A 23566-nucleotide genomic window follows, 5' to 3' on the forward strand; every position below is an offset into this window, starting at 1 on the left:
TATCATCCAGTTGGAGAGGATGTGGATAAATGAGCATTTTTACATATCATTAGTGCTGCAGAAACAGGGACAACCTATCTGGAAGGCACATTTACAAAATAAACATTCATACTTTTAGTATTTCTATCTCAAGAACCCTGTAAATAAATCCTTACGAAAATCAAAACATTTTTACAGTAGTGAAAAATCAGGAATTACTTAACTGGCTCATGGTGCATCCAAATAGTAAAAATACTAGGTAGTCATGGAAAATCATGTTTTCAAAGACTTAAGAAATGACTTGGTATAATGTTCCAGATATAACGTTACATGAGGAAAGCAGGATACAAAGCACTCTGTGTACCACAATCCCAAATTTATGAATTATCTATATGGCAGACACTGTTCATTTGCCATGAGCCAATCCACACCAGAGACTGGAAAAGCCAAACACTCATTTGCTAATCGTGGCAGATTGGGATGGCCACAGTACACTGTTCTGGTCCATGAGACAGAAGCAGACATCTGTCAGGGGTTGTGGGAGGTGGAGAGCCTTACAGGAAAGTTTATACTTTCCTTACAAAAGGAACAGATGAAGCTGGTCTCCTATGAATGGAAATACAACAGAGCTGTAGTAGCCATTTTGAAAATGTGAGGGAGAGGCCAAGGGAATTGCAAAGGTGTTGACCTCAGCAGGGTGGAGTTGCTGAGCCAATTGCTAGCTACTGCCTGCTTCTGGATTTCATATATAGTCAAAAAAATAACCCCCTATTTTGGGGGGCCATTATATGTGGATTTTCTGTCACATGCATCTGAACACTATCCTAATGGATACAATATATATGCCTAGTAAAAACTTCAAAATGTTAATTATTATTTTTGAGTGATCAAATTATTTTTTATTTTTCTCTTTAATTTAAAAATTTAACATAATCAGGAAAAAATTAAACCTCAAATATCAGACATATGGCATGGTGTAACTTTGTAAGACACCTACATTCATGCAGCATGACACAGTCCTGGGCTGGAAGTCAGAAGACCAATGGGTGGCCCAGTTTTCTGACAGCTAGTTGGCTATTGGCTTATGTTGAATTCAGTTTCCTCACATGTAAAATGAAAACAGGGGCTCCTGAATGTTTTGAGTATGTGCTCCAGACCCCTTCAGCAGTCTGGTGAAGCCAGAGGACCCTTCTCAGAACAATGTTTTTAATCACATAAAATATATAAGAGTACAAAAGAAACCAAGTATACTGAAATAATTCATTACAATATTAAAACACTAATTTGTAAACTAATAATATACATGCTTCCTTATTAATGTACTCAATAAAAAGATCTAGCAGCAGGACTAACAACCACCATAATACTGGGGTAGTGATGAGCATAAGTGACATTTAAGATATCTTAAACAACTGAAACGTGATATGAAGATATGTGATTTCTACTGGTGCAAATGTGGTCTGATGTCAACATTTATAATTGAAGGAAATGATATATTTCAGTTAAAGGTCAGTGAAGGGACTTCCCTGGTGGCGCAGTGGCTGGGAATCCGCCTGCCAATGCAGGGGACACAGGTTTGAGCCCTGGTCCGGGAAGATCCCACATGCTGCGGAGCAACTAAGCCCATGCACCACAACTACAGAGCCGGCGGCGTGCCGTATCTACTGAAGCCGTGGGCCTAGAGCCCGTGCTCCGCAACAAGAGAAGCCACTGCGATGAGAAGTCCGTGTGCCGTAACCAAGAGTGGCCCCCACGTGCAGCAGCGAAGACCCAATGCAGCCAAAAATAAATAAATTAATAATGTTTTTAAAAAGTCAGTGAAAATCCATGGAGTTCACAGACCTTCTGAATTCTCTGAGGATCCTTTGGAGGGACTGATAAAGACCCTCCTATTAGATGCTCTTGAACACCTCTTTCAACTCAGTCTATAGACCATTAAAAATTATGATCTTTTACCTAAATTTCAATATTATCTAGTCAGTGAATGTTAACAGATTGGTTTTTATAGTTATTTCTGAAAGAAAAGAATCCAGGTGATTAATCTTCATGTTGCTTTGATGAGGATCATTCTTTACGTTTAATACAGCTAGGAAGCAAATAAAAGGGAATTTTATTATTTAGTATTAAAGAGAAAAAACGAAAAGACATATTTAGTGAAGTATTTGAAAATGCACACCTTTTAAACATCTAAATAGCAAGACAAACAATGATGTAAGTCCACCTCCTCCCATTTTGTGCTGGGGGATGGAAAATGGTTGCACAGCTCTGTCAGACAGGTACTGAAAGATCAATCAAAGCCCTGGCTCTTCAGCAACATCCTCTTACTAACAATGCTTCTGCCTCTTAACACTCCTTGTTTCATGTTTTGCTCATAATGCAAACTTTTCTTAAACGTGTTCTTCCCAGTACCATTTCACCTGCAAAGAGAAGATCCTGCACCCACTCCCATACACACTTAGCAGATAAGAAGGGTATGATCAGTTGCTTATAAACAGTTGGCCATGGGCTTCCCTGGTGGCGCGGTGGTTGAGTCCGCCTGCCGATGCAGGGGACACAGGTTCGTGCCCCGGTCCGGGAAGATCCCACATGCCGCGGAGCGGCTAGGCCCGTGAGCCACGGCCGCTGAGCCTGCATGTCCGGAGCCTGTGCTCCGCAACGGGAGAGGCCACAGCAGTGAGAAGCCCGCGTACCGCAAAAACAAAACAAACAAAAAAAACAGTTGGCCACAAAGCATCTTGCCTTTATCGTTGTTCCAAACAACAGACAATCCATGCGTCTTACAATCTTCAACCAGTTCTTGCTACCAATGAGTGAAAACCCTTCCTGAAACAAAATAATTAAACAAAATTAGCAACAGAAGCAAAAAGGGACACGAAGAATAGCTGTGGTGCAGCTGCTTCCTATTAGAAAGTTGTGTATTAATTTATTCTGTAACTTAAGCACAATAGAAATGACTCAATATTACCAATTACCAAAGATGACCCTTCCAGTGAGTCCCAGTGTCCTTAGTGTTCTTCCTACATCACGATCAACATTAATAGTCTCAGCTTTTATTCCTTTTCTTAACGTTTTCATATTGAAAATCAATAAACTATTAAAGATAGTAAATGCCCATAGTCATATTTGCTATAAGATACATTTCTATGCCTCTAGAATTTGCCAAAATGTGAGTTTATAATCTCTGGAAGCCAAGAGTTTCCATTATACTCATTTATTAAGTTATCTGCCATATCCCCAACTATATAGTGAGATTTCATGAGAATCTTATTTTCAGATTCCTATGAATGGAAAACTTGAAGCAATTTGGTTTTGGATGCTGAATGCTTAGTTCTTCATTTCAATCTGAAAAAACAAAAAGGCAAAGAGGGCAGTAGAGGGCACACAAGTCTCAAAAGAGGGACAACTGCTGGATCCTAAAGGTGTAAAGATAAACTTTTTCTGTAGTTTACTAATAAAGTAAATGGAGTGGACTGTCTAATGATTATGGCTACTTATAAGCTCAGTTACGCAGCCCATTAAGTTAGAATGTGTTTACAATTCAGTAGAACTCATCCAAGGAACTGATAAACGGACAGTATGCAAAACCATGCAACTGCATCTGCCTTGTACTGTTAGTCCACCACAGTCAGCGGAGGCTGCTGGAGGGATGTGAGAAGTCTACAGCTCTTTAAAAAACAAAAAGTTTTTTGAACTCTCACAAAGTCTCTCTTCCTAGATCTGAATATGACAAAAGCTACAACTTCCAAAGAAATTTGTAGTCCAGGAAAACTGGGTTAATTCTTTCACATTTTTCAGTAACAAAAGGAAAAAAAGAGTCCATTCTAAAATGGTGATTCTAAAAGTTTTATCATCAATAGGAGGTTTAATGAAAAAATAAATTAGGCAAACCATCTGTGATTTCTTCTTAAAACTCTCAGAATTAGCAAAAAGAAACATGTTCCTTACTACATCCCCAACATGTAGATTCTGTGGTTTAAAATGGCAGTATGTGGGGAAACTAGTGCACATACACACATTGCTAGTAGGAGTGCAAACTGGTACAACTCTTATGGAGGACAATATGGTGATATCAAAATTATGAATGCTTTTACTCTTTAACCCAGCAACCTCAATATGGGAGATTCACTTCACAGATCAACCTGCACACATATGAAGTGATGCATGGACAAGGTTAAGCATTTCTGTATTTTTAATGGTAAAAGATTGGAAACAAGTATACATCAACAGGGGACTGGTTAAATAAAGTATGATACTCTATGCAATGGAATACTATACAACTGTAAAAAAAACAGCTCTGTATCAGTGATGTCCAGTAGAAATGACAGTTTGAGCCACATGTGTGATTTTAATAGTAGTCACATTTTAGAAGCAAAAAGAAATTGGTAAAATTTTACTACTTAATATATCAAAAACATTATTATTTCAACATGCAAACATTGTAAAACATTATTAAAATAGTTTTTTTTGTACTAAGTCTTTGAAATTCAGTGCACCATTCACACTATACCACATTTCAATTTAGATGCTGTATTTTAAATGGTTAAAGTGAAATGCAATCCTACCAAAACAACAGAGTTGAGTTTAATGGGAAAATATTTTACAGTGCTTCCATTTATAAACCTAAATGTAAATTAAATAAAATTTAAAATTCTGTTTTTGGCTCTCAGACTTCATACTACAAAGCTACAGTAATCAAGACAGTATGGTACTGGCTCAAAAATAGAAATATAGATCAATGGAACAGGATAGAAAGTCCAGAGATAAACCCACGCACCTATGGTCACCTTATTTTTGACAAAGGAGGCAAGAATATACAATGGAGAAAAGACAGCCTCTTCAATAAGTGGTGCTGGGAAAACTGGACAGCTATATGTAAAAGAATGAAATTAGAACACTCCCTAACACCATACACAAAAATAAACTCAAAATGGATTAAAGACCTAAATGTAAGACCAGACACTATCAAACTCTTAGAGGAAAACATAGGAAGAACACTCTTTGACATAAATCACAGCAAGATCCTTTTTGACCCATCTCCTAGAGAAATGGAAATAAAAACAAAAATAAACAAAGGGGACCTAACGAAACTTAAAAGCTTTTGCACAGCAAAGGAAACCATAAACAAGACGAAAAGACAACGCTCAGAATGGGAGAAAATATTTGCAAATGAAGCAACTGACAAAGGATTAATCTCCAAAATTTACAAGCAGCTCATGCAGTCAATATCAAAACAAACAACCCAATCCAAAAATGGGCAGAAGACCTAAATAGACATTTCTCCAAAGAAGACATACAGATTGCCAACAAACACATGAAAGGATGTTCAACATCATTAATCATTAGAGAAATGCAAATCAAAACTACAATGAGGTATCACCTTACACCAGTCAGAATGGCCATCATCAAAAAATCTACAAACAATAAATGCTGGAGAGGGTGTGGAGAAAAGGGAACCCTCCTGCACTGTTGGTGGGAATGTAAATTGATACAGCCACTATGGAGAACAGTATGGAGGTTCCTTCAAAAACTAAAAATAGAACTACCATATGACCTAGCTATCCCACTACTGGGCATATACCCTGAGAAAACCATAATTCAAAAAGAGTCATGTACCACAATGTTCACTGCAGCTCTATTTACAATAGCCAGGACATGGAAGCAACCTAAGTGTCCACTGACAGATGAATGGATAAAGAAGATGTGGCACATATGTACAATGGAATATTACTCAGCCATAAAAAGAAATGAAATTGAGTTATTTGTAGTGAGGTGGATGGACCTAGAGTCTGTCATACAGAGTGAAGTAAATCAGAAAGAGAAAAACAAATACCGTATGCTAACACATATATATGGAATCTAAAGAAAAAAAAACCTAGGGGCAGGACAGGAATAAAGATGCAGACGTTGAGAATGGACTTGAGGACACGGGGAGGGGGAAGGGTAAGCTGGGACAAAGTGAGAGAGTGGCATGCACATATATACACTACCAAATGTAAAACAGATAGCTAGTGGGCAGCAGCCACATAGCACAGGGAGATCAGCCTGGTGCTCTGTGACCACCTAGAGGGGTGGGATAGGTAGGGTGGGAGGGAGGGAGACGCAAGAGGGAGGGGATATGGGGATATATGTGTATTTATAGCTGATTCACTTTGTTATAAAGCAGAAACTAACACACCATTGTAAAACAATTATACTCCAATAAAGATGTTTAAAAAAATTTTTTTTAATTCTGTTTTTCAGTTGCATCAACCATATTTCAAGTGCTCCGTAGCCACATACGGCCTGTAGCTCCCTTCCCGGACAGTGCAGGTCTATATGTATTGATCTGTAAGATATACTGTTCAGCAGAAAAGCAAGCTGCAGAACAATGTCCATGATGTGGTACCTTTGTATAAGAAAGGGAGAGAGCATACAATTATTATTTGCTTGTATTTACATTTTAAAAACTGGAAGGATTAGTACACAAGAGACTAATAAAAACAGTTATCTGTAGGGAGTGGGAATGAACAGTGCAGATGGGGCAGGGGTTGAAGTAAAATTTTTTTACTATATATCTTTTTATATTGTTTTGATTTTTGAACCACATTAAACCCGACATGCATGCATGTGGGAATATTTAGGCAAACAAGGATTCCCATTCCAATATGGCATAAACTCAAGGAAGAGGTGAAAGCAGGACCTAAATAAATGATACGTCTATGGCAACTCCGTACCATCTTTACAACTTTTCTGTAAATCCAAAGCTATTCTAGAATAAAAAGTTTATTAGAAAAGAAATGAGCAGTTCTTGGCCCTGGCCTGGCCTCACCTCCTCCTACCTCTAGTCCACTTTGTGTCTTATGAGGCATCTCCATTTGGCTAGCTCACAGATCCCTCCATGTAAACTCACCCAGATTGGGACAGTTCTTCTCCACACACATTGCCACCCCCGTGAACGACATCATTCACCAGTCACCCCAAGTGATCAACCTGGTATCCTGGTGGACTCCTTTCCTCACTTCTCCCTCAATACCAATCAATCCCCAGCTCCTAGAGATCCAATCCCCAGCCTTTTCCATCTCACCATCCTCTCCACTTACACCGTCACTGCTGCATCTGGCGGCTCCTCACACCTTGATTTCGTTGTATAGCTTGTTCCTAAAATGGCCTTCCTTTTTCACTGATCTTTGAAAACCCTGCTGTATCTCAACCATTCCCCACAAGGCAAAGCTGGCTGACCTCTCAGAATTCTATGCCCTCTCAGGATCTTAGTGTACTTATCATGCTGTATTGTAACTAGTTACATTTCTTTGTCCCTGATAAGAATAAGAATCCCTAGGCAGGGCAAGGCAGGTTCTAGAATGTGTCTTATTACCCCCTGAATCCTCAGCAACTGTCACAATATTCAGCAAAGGCTACTAGGTCAGCTCCAGCAGCCCCTCAGTTCAGGACTCTGCAGTGGCTATGCCGGGAATGGGTACGGCCTTCCTCTCCAGCAACGCCTCTGAGGTGAGCCACTTAATGGCTCCTCCTCTTCAATTTGTCCAAACCATCTTTCTTTAGAACTTCATACATCTCTTCCCTCTGCCTTTGCCCTCTGACTTTTTACCTAATTAACCTCTAAACACTCTTCATTTCACCCTAATCTCAACTGGGACACACTATCACACTTTCCCATAGCCCTGTACTTTTTTCTTTCATAGCATTTATCACAGTTTGTGTGTGTGTCTGTAGTGATTATTTACTTAATGTTTATTTTTTCACTAGACTATAACCCCATGTAACAGGCAGGGGCTATGTTTGTTTTGCTTACCATTAAACATACAACACCTATTAGAGTCTTTGACACTTGAACATGTTTCAGTAAGTTTTGAGTGAATGGAACTTTATGAAAATTAACAAAATACTTCATGCCAATATCATTTCTTGGGAACAGTGAGGTCCACAAATTTGTTACCTGTCCGATGATGCAGAACACCTTACTTTTTTTTTTTGGCTGCACCATGTGGCTTGAGGGATCTTAGCTCCCTGACCAGGAATCAAACCCACGCCCTCAGCAGTGAAAGCACAGAGTCCTAACCACTGGACCACCAGGGAATTCCCAACTTACACTTATCTTATTCAAGATGCAGAAAGAACTTTTTAATCCTAATATGTGGGGATTTAGTAAAGAATTCTGTGTACCTAACCACTTACCATTCATATATTCCTACATTTTAATAATTGAGCTCCTTATCTTTGAAAATCCATCTCTTAGAATCTCCTTTAAGGCTTGTCCTTCTGGTGAATTCAGTTTAGCTCAACTGATGACTCTTCTGTGCTGCCTTTTCTAACTTTCTCAGACAGTTAAGTGGCCTGCTCTGTGCTCCCACAGCACACTGTAGCTGCTGCTATTGAAACACTCACCATCACTAAGCTCCTACTATGGCCGGCCACTGCGCTAGGCGTTAAAAAAGACATGGAATCTGCCCAAGGGGAAGGGAGAATGAATCACACTCACCGAAGGAGCTTCTCTCCCTAGTGCCTGGGATACTGTTGCCCGACCTGGCCAAAAATCACTGCCTAAGAAGCCACTGTTAACTGATGAGTCTGTCACATGCCCTGGAGGTACTGGGGTGGAAAAATGGTTTGGAATTGATAGTACAGGATAGGAAGAAAGAGAGAGTGGACTACTCTAGGAAATACCAAATTTACTATCAGACAAAAAGAATAGAAGCCAATACCAAGAAATCATGTCTAGGATAGAGGAGTATGGAAGCTTAGAGGACTGAGACTTTCTAGTAGAGAATGGTCAACAGTGTCAGGTGATGCCCAGGATGGAGTAAAAAATAAAGGCTAAAAGCCTGCACTGAATTCAGCAGTCGGGAGGTCCTGTGCACTGTAATATCTATGTACACATCTGCCTTTCTATCCCTCCTTTTCTAGTTCCCACTTTATTGCAAACTCCATGAGAGCAAGAACTGAGCAAGAAAATAAAGATTACTATGTTTTAGAATGTTTAACATCTAGAAATCACAATATGCTGTGAAAAGTCACAATCTGTTCCAAAAATATTTATTGAAGATCTAATATATACCAGGTTATGTGCCAGATTCTATGACTCAAAGTCAAATAACACACGTTCCCCACACTCAGGGACTGATAGTCTGGGGGAATCAAACAAATAAACCATTTAGCAGTAACAATCAATGTGGCAAGTTCCATGTTTCTGCAGAAGCACAGAAAAGAGGCATTAGATTACAAGGCCCAGAGGAAATGACCCCTGAACTGATTTTTAAGAAACTTTTATTTTGAAATAATTTTTTATTTTTAACTCTTCGACGTAGATTTTCAAACATACATGACGGTAGAGAAAACTGTAAAACAGTATGATGAACTACCATGCATCCATCTTCCAGTCACAATTTTCATAATATAGCCAATCTTATTTCACAATTCTTTAGTATCATCAAATATCTTTGCCTGTTCACATTTCTGATTTTATTTTATGTTGCTTCATTTTTCTGAATAGGGAGCCAAATAAGATCCACATATTACGACAAGTAATATGTCTCGTAAGTCTCTTTTAAACTACTGGTTCTTCATTTCATCTCTTCCCCACCACCCCCTTTTTTTTTTCTGTTGAAGAAACTGGGTCATTAGTCCTCTAGATGAAGGACTGGCAGGTTTTTGTTTTGTTTTTTTACTGTAAAGGGCCAGTGAGCAAATATTTTAGCCTTTGCAGACTCTATAGTCTCTGTTACAACTACTCAACTCCGCCCCTGTAGCACGAGAGCAGCCATAAGCAAATGAGCATGACTGTGTTCCAACAAAACTTTATTTGTGGACACTGGAATTTGAATTTTCATATAATTTTCACATCTTGCACAATATTATTCTTTTAGTTTTTTTCCAACCATTTAAAAATGTAGAAACTATTCTTAGCTCACAGGCCACAAAAAAAACAGGCAATGGGTCAGATCTGTTCCATGGGCCATACTCTGCCGACCCCTACTGTAGAGTTATCCTCGCTAAATTTTGTTATTGTATCCTTACTGTTTTTTTTTTACTAGGTACCTCTTTCTCTTGTAATTCCTATGGACTGGTAATCAGATCAAGAAGCTTGATCAGTTCAGGTTTGATTTTTTCCCCCCAGATTTTGTACCTACTTCCTATGTGGTGGTGTGTCATTCCACAGGAATGTCCTCTTGTCCTTTTTTCGTGAAGTTAGCAGCCATTGATCATCACTGCCTAGACTCATTTAATTTCATCAGTGGTTGCAAAATGATGTGTTAGTTTTTTCATTCATTCTTCATTTATGAGCTGAAATACATCTACAGAGAAACACTGCTCCATCAACTATCATACTTTGTTACCCTAGGTAAAAATAGGAAAGGCAGGATAAATGCTTGCTTCTTTGATTTGCAGCTTTCAAAATAATGAGGTGGTTCCGTAGTACACTCCAATGATGACAATGAGGAGTTTTCTTTTTCTGAAGTATCATTTGAAACTCATAAATTTAAATATATTTGCTGTTTCAATCCACTGCAGTTATTGATCCTGAAATTGTCTCTCTTTGGCTGATGAGAACCTTTTCAAGTTGACTCCTGAGTTCTGACATGCCTTTAGTAATCTCAAGGTATCAGAATCTCAGCTGCCTCCCTGTTTCTTCCTGTGCAGATGATGAGATCACACAGGTCTTCAGCTGTCAGTGATTTAGCCTCACCCACTTGTATTCGGAGGGTCACAGACATGCCTAGTCTTCTAGTTTTGTTGTAGATGTTATCCATGGGTCTTTGGCTTTGCATTCCTATTTCATCTATTTTTATGGGGAGATTTGAGGAGTTCAAAAGCTATGATGCCATTTCTGGCCAAGAAGGAATAAGAGGATCAAAAATTATACTTCTGTCATAAACAACTAGAAACCTGGACAAACTACTGGAAACAACTGTTGTCAGACAATGGAAAGCAGGTCGTGCACGACTGTGATACTTGATAAAAGGGTAACAAATGAAGTGAGCCCTAAACAAAGGGAGGGATATACATACTCATGGATTGGATTATGATACTGTTAAGATTTAATTCTCTCCAAGTTGACATACAGATTTAAGGACATCCCAATTAAAATCTCGTAGAAATTTGCAGATCTGACTCTAAAATTCATACGGAAATGCAAAGGACCTAGAATAAACAAAATAAGCTTGAAAATGGCAGAACTGGAACACTTATACCACCAGTTTCAAGAGCATTATAAAATTAGGGTAATCAAGACAGTGTGGTTTTGGCATAAGAATAGGCATATAGATCCATGTCACATAATAGACTCCAGAAACAGACCCTCACATACATAGGCAATTGATTTCAATAAAAGTGCTACAATAATTCAATGAAGGAAGTATAGTGTACAACAAATGGTGCTGGGACAACTGAATTATTCATGTGGGGAAAAAAAAACCCTTGACCCTTACCTCACACCATATACAAAAATTAACTGAAAATAAATCATAGACCTATACACACTAGCTACAACTATAAAACTTCTAAAATCAGAGAATCTTGGCAACCTTGGGGTATGCAAAGATTTCTTATACAGGACACAAAAAGTATGAACCATAAAGAAAACATTTCATAAAGAGAACTTCTGAAAATTTTAAATCTTTAAACTCTTCCAAAGATGATGTTAAGAAGATGAAAAAGTAAGCCACAGTCTGGGAGAAAATGTTCACAGTACATATATCAGACAAAGGTCTTATGTTCAGAATATGTATTTTTTAAAAACCTCTGACAGACAACTCAATAGGCAAAAGACATATTTCACAAAGGAGGATATATTAATGGCTAATAAACACATGAAAAGATACTCAACATTCATTCTCAGAGAAATGTAAATTAAAATCACAATGAGATACCATTTACAAACCCAACAGATTGGCTAAAATTAAGACTATCAATACCAAGTGTTGCCTAGGATATGAAGCAACTGGAATGCTCACGCATTGCTGGTCAGTTTAAAATGGTACAACCACTTTGGAAAACAGTCTGGCAGTTTCTTTCTTTATAAATTTATTTATTTATTTATTTATTTTTGGCCGCGTTGGCTCTTTGTTGCTGCATGCAGGCTTTCTCTAGTTGTGGCGAGCAGGGGCTACTCCATTGCGGCTTGTGGGCTTCTCGTTGTGGTGGCTTCTCTTGTTGCAGAGCACGGGCTCTAGGCACGCAGGCTTCAGTTGTTGTGGCTCATGGGCTCTAGAGCACAGGCTCAGTAGTTGTGGCACATGGGCTTAGTTGCTTCGTGGCATGTGGGATCTTCCTCGACCAGGGCTCGAACCCACGTCCCCTGTGTTGGCACGTGGATTCTTAACCACTGCACCACCAGGAAAGTCTCGGCAGTTTCTTATAAAGTTAAAAATATACCTACCATACTATCCAGCAATTTCACTCTTAGGAATTTGCTCAGGGAAAATGAAAATACATGTCTACCCCAAAATTAGTACACTTAAAAAAAAAAAAAACTTGTACACTAATGTTCATAATAGCTTTAATCAGAAAAGTCTCAAACTAGAAACAACTCAAATGTCCAGGCGCATGTAACTGGATAAATAACTTGTGGAATATTCATAAGCTGGAATACAACTCTGCAATAAGAGATAATGAGCTACTGTAACATGGGTGAATCTCAAAAACATACTAAGTGAAAAAAGCCAGACACATAAGAGTTCATAAGAGTGTCCATAGCATTTACACTACTTTACAACTCCACTAACAGTGCACAAGGATTCCAATTTCTCCAAATCCTCATAAACATTTAGTATTTTCTGTTTTTGTTGTTTTATAATAGTCAACCTAACTGATGTGAGGTGATATCTCCTGTGGTTTTAATTTGCATTTCTCTAATGACTGGTGATGTTGAGCATCTTTTCAAGTACTTGTTGAAGATTAGTTATTATTCAGCTTCCCGAACCAGTAGCAGTACATGCAGCAAGAATAATTACCTTTCTCTAGCCATAAGAATCAGACCCAGGGGCTCTTTCTATAAGTTACAGTAACAGAGAGATCCAGTCATCCTTTAGGCCAAAAGATTGCCTACAAAGTACACTGCAGAAGCGGGTACTCAAATATATTGAGCCAAAGGCTTATTTTACAGTTGAAATAGATGTCTCTTGTTTTGTACCTGCCCAGCACACATTCCTCCTTCTCTGGGAACACATCTTGATTTTCCTTTGGGAAATCACCTCTCCCTTATTCACAGCCCATGTGATTCAGACAAGACTACTTTCTTACCTGGCCCAGATCCAGGGGAGAGGAGGTGACTCAGGTCTTGCCTGTCAGCATATCTAATTGCTTCTAACCAAGGTGATTAGTTTATGGATAAGCATGTGATATAAATTTTAAAAATCCAAGTAAGTCCTGAGATGGTTGCTAAAACTGGGAAGGAGGAACACTCTTTCCGTTAGGATTCTAAGGATAAAAAATGCCTGAAGTTGCCAGGGACCACGAGGAGAGATCCTTCCTTAGAGGAAGGCGAAGCTGAGAGATAAAGACAGAGATACAGAGACACATAGCTAATGATACTGTTTGAGCCCCTGGGTTCAGTGGTCCCAGGGGCCACTCCCATCCTTGGACATTACAGTTCTACGAGGCAATAAGTGATTTTGTTTAAATGAAACTGAACTGGGTTTCTGTTATTTGCAACCCAAAGAATTTAATTAATACATGGATTAAAGCAAACATAATTTACTTTTTAAGAGTTCAATTATCTATCCAGATTTCCCTGTCCAACTGCCATACCATTTTCAAAACTCTACATATTCTCATTTAACAACATACTAATTAACTAATTTAAAAAATTTTACTCTTACTCAATGTCTCAGCAGTATTCACCATAGCTGACCCCTTTTTCCTTTTTGAAACACGATTGCCTTGGCTTCTATGACCCCACACTCTTCCTAGCTTTCTTCCTACCCCTGACAGCTCCTTCTCTGCCACCTCCTTTGCTATCTTATTCTCCTCAACCTCCTCTTTCCATTGTTCATTTTTTTTATCCCCTCCCGAGGCTATCCTCACCACATCCACAGTCTCAATTACTATTTAAATGCCTATGATTCCCCAATCATATCTCTAGTGCAGACCTCCCTCTGACCTTCAAAGAACCAGAGGCTGTTAAACAGTAAAGAGGACATGTGGAACTGACATCTCTGCTTGAGTGTCTCAAAGACACCTCAAATTCCAACTGTTCAGAACTAGAGCCGTGGTCATCACACACACGCAGCTGCCAGGCTGGCTCTTCTCTGGAGTCCCCTAACCACAATGAAGGATGCTAACTTCAGTTGACCTGCATTAGCCAGAAACCTGGAAGTTTCCCTTCACACTGGTCTCTCCTACTCTCATTTCTAATCTGCCACTAATTACTGATTTTAGCTTTAAATATCTCTTCAATCAATCCATTTCTTTTTATCCTAGTACAAGCCACCATTTTCTTGATTTACTAACTAGCCTCCTAAAGTATCTTCTTGCCCACCCCACCTCTTCTCTACACTACTGTGAGAAGATCATTTTTATCTAAAAAACACAACTGGCCCTGGGACTTCCCTGGTGCTCCAGTGGTTGAGGCTCCGTGCTCCCAATGCAAGGGGCCCGGGTTTGAAGCCTGGTCAGGGAACTAGATCCTGTGTGCTGCAACTAGAAGCCCACATGCTGCAACCAGAGAAGACTGCATGCTGCAACTAAAAGATCCTGCATGCCGCAACTAAAAAAGATCCTGCACACGGCAAAGAAGATCTCGCGAGACAAAGTTTTGCTGATCTACCTTAATTTACTTTTCCTCAGGACTCAGCCTTGAAGCAATCTTACCTCTCTGGGAAACCTTTCCATATCTCTACTTTTAACATAAAAAATACACATACGCATATTTTTAGAGTATCTAATATGTAATGGAAAATAAAAAATATACATATGCATACTTTTAGAGTATCTATTAAATAGATACTCTAAAACTTAAACACTATTTCAAAGTAAAGAGTAGATCCTCTTTGAAATGCAGATGGCCAACAGGCACATGAAAAGAGGCTCAACACCACTAATCATCAGGGAAACGCAAATCAAAACCACTATGAGATACCTCACACCTGTCAGAATGACTATGATCAAAAAGAACACAAATAACAAATGTTGGCGAGATGTGAAGAAAAGGGAAACCTTGTACACTTGGTGGGAATGTAAATTGGTGCAGCCACTGTAGAAAACAGTATGGAGGTTCCTCAAAACACTAAAAATAGAACTACCATATGACCCAGTAATTCTACTCCTGGGTGTATATCCGAAAAAAACAAAAACACTAATTCAAAAAGAAACATGCACCCCGATGTTCATAGCAGCATTATTTACAACTGCCAAGATATGGAAGCAACCTAAGTGTCCATAAAAAGATGAATGGATAAAGAGGATGTGGTGTGTATATATATATATATACATATACATACAATGGAATACTACTCAGCCATAAAAGAGAGTGAAATTTTGCCATGTGCAGCAACAAGGATGGACTTGGAGGGTATTATGCTAAGTGAAATAAAGTCAGACAGAGAAAGACAAATACTGTATATCACTTACACGTGGAATCTAAAAAATACAACAAACTAGTGAATATAACAAAAAACAAGCAGACTCACAGATATAGAGAACAAACTAGTGGTTACCAGTGGGGAGGGGGGAGGGGGCTATACAGAGGTTGGGGAGTGGGAGGTACAAACTATTAGGTATAAAATAGGCTACAAGTATATACTGTACAGCACAGAGAACACAGCCAGTATTTTATAATAACTATAAATGCAATATAACCTTTAAAAAACTGTGAATCACTATATTGTACACCTTTAACTTACATAATATTGTAGAGCAACTATACTTCAATTTAAATAAATAAATAAATAAATCTAAGGAGATTAAAAATTCAGCTCCTCAGTTAAATTAACCACGTTCCAAAAGCTCAACAGGCATAGGCACATGTGATTACTGCTACCATATTACAGTAAGGATTTCCATCATCACAGATATTTCTATTGGGTTGTGCTTGTCTATGCTAACACTCATTTAAAACAAATTTTTTTAAGTGGTAAATTAAAAAACAACAAAAAAAGAGTAAGTCCTCTTCTGTCTTTCAGCCACCCAGTTACCCTCCCTGAGCAATCACTGAAACCAAGGTCTTGTAAAGCCTCTATATAAACAAGCAGATATACATACATGATATATTTTATCTAAATTATACACATACATAGTTTCCATTTCTGTGGATAATCTTTTTATATCTTTTGCCCATTTTAAGTTGAGTTATAATTTACTAATTGAATTGTAGACATTCTTTATATAATCCAAGAAATGAACACTTTGTCTTGACTTGAAATTTTTTTGGTTTGTAATTTTTTTTCTCCTTTTTTAAAAAAAACTTTATGGTATTTTCTCCATGCAGAAAACTTTGATTTTTTAATGTGGCAAACATTATCAATTCTGGGTTTCTGGGTTTTTATATCTGATTTAGAAAGGACTTCTACTCCACTTTAAAATTTTTCTAGTTTGGTTATGGATTTTGTTGGACATACCAAAATTTTCCACTTTTATATAGTCAGTATCTCTTGATCTTTTCCTTGGTAATTTAGAAAATCCTTTCTAAGTTTCTAACTTATGAAGTTAGTACACAAATTTATATAAGTACCTTCGCTCAGACCCTGTTTGCTTTTGATCTCCTAAGGGGTACCTAAGTTTGACGTGGTCATTGGTTTCTCAGGCATATAAGTAAGACAGGATTTATAAAACCCCTTCATTCATTTACATTTATCCCCCCCAAAGATTTACAGTTGTAACAACAATGATTCTACAAATAACTGAATTTAGTTTTCATCAAGAAATAAGTATGGCTGAATTAAACTATAATCCTTATCAAACCAAGTATATCCACACTGTTCACAGTTGACATTAATTTCTGATCTAGTTCCTGAAGTATTAAATACAGCACTTCCATTGCATTCATTCCTAGTGGCACTGCAGCCATGTTATATCAGCACCACAGGCATCTTTTTAAATTTTTAAGTTTTAGATTTCACAAGTAGTAGTAATTATAACAGTGCAGTGAACCAGCTGAGCTAGGTATAATGCCACCTCTTGCTATTTCAGTACAGCTTAGACAATACTATGTGACATTAAAAGCAGAATCAAGACAACATGGCAAAGCTTTTAAAAAAAGAGAAGGGTCACAATTCAGAGTCCTATTCTCAGTTCTCTCTCTTCCATTATTAAAAAATGTGTGTGACAAAAGCCCAAATGCAAAAAGGAAAGCTTTCAGCTTCTAAAAAATAACAAAGCTTTCCTTAACTTTAATTTATGGGGCCTACTGTAAGTTTTCTGCATAAAATGACTAAATCAATCCGAAAACATTTATTTATAAAAAGAAAAAAAATGCAGTGCGACGTTAATTCTTTGTCAGTTTGGAAAGGATGTTCTCTGCACAAACCACATTTCTCAGGCATGCCCTCCTCAAATGCTCCATCAGCAGGAATAAAAATAAAAAGAAAGCCTTTTCAAATTAAGAGTACAACACTAAAGAGCTACAATAAGCAAGCTATAATCAGAATTTTCTATGAACTGTAACCAGGTTAAGGAGACCCAGAGCTGAACACTGGATAAGAAAAGACTCTATTTAGGGCAAAGGGCATTGGTTAAAAAATAATAGTAACAAAAGGATCCCAACTAGCCTGCACCAAAGAGATGGTCAGAAAATTTACATATACAGCAATAGGAACAGAAACTATTTTCCTAAGAATCTTGGTGGATTTAGCAAATTTGAGACAAATAGGTTGAGTACACGTGGGAGGACCTGACTAATAACAAAACACACATATTTAATTGGTAAACTTAGACTGACCAAATGCCAAATAAAATTACAGAGAAATTTAAAAGTCTGATACATGAAGAATACCACAGTGAAGGCAGGGTCATTCACAAACATTTACAGGGGCTTCTACCACATTGTAAGAACAGTGCAAAGTAAATGGGGTTAAAAGATGAATATGACTGTGAGAACTCACATACCAGTGAGGAAAATAACATGAAGCAGAGAAGGGGGAAAAAGTCATTCTAGAAAGCGAGGATAAGAAATACGAATGTACAGAGGAGTAGAGGAATATGACATGAACAAGGAACATAATATAATTTAGTTTGGCTACAGAAAAGGATGAAATTTTGTTGTAGAAATTTAGACAACTCAAGGTCCAGGGTTTCTTAATCCAAATTAAAATAGAATACAATAAAAGGTTTATATTCTCTAACAAAATCCATTAAAACAAAACTCATAAGATTTTTATGCAGCATATGTGTGCAATTAATGCTTTAATAAATAACAAAAAAACGATGTAAACAGCTCATTCCAGGGCAGCCCAACATGTAAAATCAGCAGTAGTCTGCTCTTCTCTCTGCCCTCCTCCAAAAGTACACTTCTGAGGAAGAATTTTAAACGACCAATTTCCAAACTTGGAGGGGAAGCAAAGCTAAAGATCGTAAATCCTAAGTTATCTAAAGAAACTCAAGGGAAGGGGAAACAACTGCTAGTTGTGAGCAGGAAGGTAAGGCTAGGATTCTTCCTGCCAGACAGGACCGTAGCCCAGGAAGGGAACCAGCATCAGCAGGCAGCCCAGGGATGAACTGTAAGAAAAGGGTAGTGTTAGGACAATTGGTCATCCATATGGAAAAAAAACACTGGGTTCCTACATCACACTATACACAAAGATAAATTCCAGAAGGATCAGAGACAGAAATGTGAAAAACAAATGAATATGAAAATATTTCTGTGGGAGCATTTCTGAAACAAGATAATAGCACAAAACACAAATAAACACATCGATAAATCCATCTACATAAAAACTAGAAACTTACATACAGCTAAAGCCACCATAAACTAATTAGAATATGCCAACCACACACTGGGAGAAGAGATTTGCAACCCACATACTAGTCCATGGCAAAGGACTAGTATCCAGAATACATAAAGGTCTAACACTGATAAGTAAAAGACAAACAAAGCTAATGGGAAAATGGGCATGGGACAAAAAAAGCAACTCAGAGATGAGGAAACCTGAGTTGCCAATATGCAAAAATGCGAAAGCTCATTATAATCAGAAAAATAAAAATTTAAAACATGAGATACCATTCCACATCCATCAGATTAGCAACATTAAAAAACTTTTATTATAGGGCATTTCAAGCACATATGAAAGTAGAGAGAACAGTAAAACGAACACTGTGGACTCATCCCCCAATCCAACAGCCATTCATTCATAGCCAATCTTATTTCATCTGTAGTTCAACTGCCAAATAATTCTGAAGTGAATCCCAGACATCACAGCACTTTTTTCTGTAAATATTTTTGTTATATCCTTAAAAGATGGGGGAAATTTTAAAGTCACATTTATTGAAGTATAGTTCACATACAGTAAAATCTACATTTTTGTAATGTACAGTTCTATGAGCTTGACAAACAAACACAGCAGAACATCAGGTAGAGGGAATGATACAGTAGGCCCTCTCGAGTCGGCTTCTTTTACTTGCAAAATGCATTTCAGATTCATCCATGTTGCTGTGTGTACCAGCAGTCATATATTTGTATTGCTGAGAGCACTGCCTGGATGTACCACAGTTTTGTTTATACATTCACTGATTGAAAGACTTCGGGTTCTTTCCAGTTTGGGGTGATAAATAAAGCTGCTATAAGCATTTGTGAACCAATTTTCATGTGAAAGTAGGTTTTTATTCCACTTGAGTAAATATCTAAGGGTCTTTATTGCTAGGTCATATGGTAAGCATATATTTAACTTTACAAGAAACTGCCAGATGCTTTGCCTAGTGCCTGTATGATTTTGCATTCCCAACAGCAAAGCGTGAGAACTCCATCTACGCTACATCCTTGCAGTTTGTATTGCAGCTTTTGTTTAATCTTGGCCATTCTAATAGACATATAGTGGTATCTCACTGGAGTTTAAATTTGCATTTCTCTAATCAATGCAATTGATTTCAGTAAGAATTGACACAAACGTAGAAAAACATTAAAGACTGGTTAAAGCTGGGTGCAAGGTATTTTATTTTTTTCCCTACGTTTTTCTATTTGAAATATTTTCATAATAAAGTATCTTTAAATAACCCTTAAATCTTCCTTTATAATTCCTTATAAATGGCAAAAACAAGATTATTTAACTTCACTACCAATACATGCCTTGAAGAGATCATCCTTTTTCAAATAATAGTTTGCAAATGGTTTTTTGGGGGAGGTAATGGTAATCTACAGAATGGGCCAGAATGTCACAAAATCAACACAAATTTTTCAACTTTTTTATGTACTAGCAGATTTTCAGTACTAAAACTTCCTTAAATAGAATCTAACCTTAATTAGTGTGATAAAATGTTACTATGGAAATTTGGTCTTCAGCTTGATATTTTATTTTCATTTTTTCCATAATATTTGTTATTTAATGATGACATGGAGACCACAAAGTATACAAAGTGCTGCATTCTGTATAAACCAAAACTGCTTTCTCTCCTTACTAAGATCACTCTTAGTGTTGTACTTTTCACAACAGAACTCTCTTAAGTCCTGAGCTTATTTACAGAATATGATCTTAACAAAACTCATTTCAGAAGAAAATAAACTCTATTCCTGAACTGTATATATTTAAGTATTTACTGCTCCAATGGTTATACTGCATCTTTGTATCTACTCTCTACCTAATGAAACATTTATTCTGAAAAATAAAACATGAAATCAGCTTGTTTAAAAGTGAATCAATTCTGTAGTTCCTCAATAATAAGACTGGCAAAGACCCACAGGATAAACTCTCACCATTTATCCTGGACCTTCCTATAGATTTTTACTCTTACTACCCTTCCTCCAATGGAGGAAAAATGACAAGGAATACTTGTGTAAAATGTATCTTGCCTTAAACTCTACTATATACTTCCACACTACATGTAATAAAAACTATTTTAAAAACTTCAATTAACATTTGCTCAACTACACTGAATATTACACCCTTGAAGATGTGCTGCAATAAGCATAAGTAGCTTTGGAGGCTTTTTTTTTTCCACTTCAAATATCATACCTCCTTTCAGTACGTCCTATCTAAGTACTGAAAATGGCTTCACAGACATGCCTTAAATTCGCACATAATCCAGAGTGGTTAGTAAATCATCGTCTTCCCGAACTACAACTACTGTTAAATGGTAGTTAAGTCCAATGACTCTGTCCCTCAACCCATAAGACCAGGGGACACCTAACACAAAGTGGGCCCATCCACAGGCTGGTCTGCATTCTAGGGACATTCTAGGTGCTGGGGATAAACAGAAAGGGAAGGATTCAAATGTTACTTACTCAGAGGAGAGGGTAGGAGGAATCCAGAGCAACTCCCAGTTTTCCAATTTGAGTAATCAAGAAAATGGTGGTACAAAAAGAAAAGAAATAATTGGAGAGCAGGCTTTTTAAAAAAAATTCATGTGAAACTTACATATAGCAAAGCACACAAGTTTACAGTTTGATACATTTTACACACACACACACACACACACACATACACCATCATCCAACACATCCAGGATCTAGAAGTCTCCCTCGAACATGATCTCTCTTAGTCAATAATGTCCCCACCTTACCCACTGCCAAAGGTAAATACTACTCTGATTTCTGTCACCATAGATTAGTTTTGCCTCCTCTTGAATTTAAGTACTCTTTTGTATCTGGCTTCTTTGGTGGGAAAGTATTTTTATGTATGTATTTCTGGGAGGCAGGGGAGGTTGGGGTGATGGTAAGTGGGGATGAGGAAGATATGAAGTTGGCTGATTATTTTTCATATTTATTAAACACCTAATACGTGTTAGTATCTACTTTAGGCACAGAGAACACCAGGTAAAGAGGGCTTGGTACCTATCCTAAGGGACTTAAGATCTAGAGAGGGAGACAGGTAAATGAGTAATTACATCAACTTACAAGCATTCTAAGAGAAGGATGGTCACACAGGACAGGAGTGGCTCGCTTTGCCTAGGGAGGTCATGTAAGACTACAATAAAGACTGAGTTGGAAAAAAAAAAGCTGAAAGATTTGCTGTTGATAATCTGCAGTTGGGTGATGGATGCACAGGGGTTCATTATATTATCCTCTCTACTTTTGTGTATGTTTGACAATATCTATAATAAAAAGTTTAAGTTGTGTCTTGAAGCATGAATAGGAGCTAATCGATATGGCAATGAGACAAGAGCATGCCGGGCAGAGAAATTTTAAAAGCAAAGGTGAGAAGGAGAACTACAGTTTTCATGGAATCACAAGTCATTGAGGAAGTGTAGGAGTTAAAGACAGAAAAGCCAGGCAGGGGCCAGATCATTAAAGTCCTTGCATTCTACCTAAGAAAGTTTGGCTTTATCCTAAGGCAACTGGTAGCCACTGAAGCAACCTTAAGCAAGAGAATGATCTGATCAGATTTGTGTTTTAGAATGATCACTCAGATACCAATACAGATAAGAGAAGAAAAGAAGAGAAGTGATCGGTGGGTGGTTACTTAAGTAACCCTGGCAAGGAGATAAAGAGGGCCTAAAATCTATAATTATTTCAAAATAAAATTTTAATTAAAAAAAGAGAAATAATGAGGGCCTAAATTGAGGTGATGGTAATTAAGATGAAGGGAACATGAGTGTTGAAGATATTTTGTTTTTAAATATAATTTATTAAAAATTAGCCTGTGATTCTTCATCAAGCTGAATGATTTAGCATAAAGGGCTGCATTCCATAGTAATGGTCAAACTGAATTCTGGTGAACATTTAATTTTTCTATTTAAAAATTCTCCACTTGGCCTTGCAGCAATTAAAAATATTTTTCCACAGTACTTCCCCCTCATAAGGGGTTTCAGTTCCACTAAATAAAAGGAATCAGAGTAAATTGACTTAGAAGTACTAACACCTTGCAGGTATTCCATGAGAGAGCCCGACGTCCTCACTGTCAACAGCAGAGTTTTAGGTACTTGGTAGACCAGATTAGAACAGCAGTGACAATAGGGAGAGTTCAGCTGAGTGCCACTGTGCAAACAAGTCAATAGCCAAAGACCAATAAAAAAAGATGAAATTCCAAACTAAAACCTAAAGCTAAGCTAAACCACAGTTCGAAGTTCATAGCATTTATTGTTGATTTTGAGGTCTCTGTGGATTTTACAAAACATCCATCCCCCAAATAATTGGCACAAAACAGCAATCTTTGATACCTTCAGTACTCTTTTTAGCTCTTATAAACATATACATACAACAATGTGGCAAGTCTAGTCTTTTATTGCACCAGAACACAGACGATGCCAACTGAAATAGCCTACACCCATTAATATAATCATTTACTGTAATCTCTTCATTTCATTCTGGTTTCATGCCTTCATTTGGCAATATTTATTAACATGAAATAGAAAAAACACTCCATGGTGTGAAATCTTCTGTTTCCTCAGCTACAAATCTTGAACAAAGTGGAAACATTTATTCTTCCTTGACTATCTGCAGTTCAAATATTGCTATTTCTACTCCCTGTTCCCAGCACTAATAACTGCTGAAGTCAGGAAATCTCAT

General features: G+C 37.6%; 1 protein-coding gene across 1 annotated transcript in view; it reads right to left on the reverse strand.

Annotated features, from left to right (window-relative positions):
* Window positions 1-23566, reverse strand: part of REC114 (REC114 meiotic recombination protein) — a 126245-nt gene that overhangs the window by 16746 nt on the left and 85933 nt on the right. The window contains exon 3 of the mRNA XM_060294016.1: window positions 2719-2802. Coding sequence (XP_060149999.1) covers window positions 2719-2802 — 84 coding nt within the window. The remainder of the gene's footprint in view (window positions 1-2718; window positions 2803-23566) is intronic.

The sequence above is a fragment of the Globicephala melas genome, chromosome 2 (genome assembly GCF_963455315.2).
Source record: "Globicephala melas chromosome 2, mGloMel1.2, whole genome shotgun sequence".
Classification (NCBI taxonomy): Eukaryota; Metazoa; Chordata; class Mammalia; order Artiodactyla; family Delphinidae; genus Globicephala; species Globicephala melas.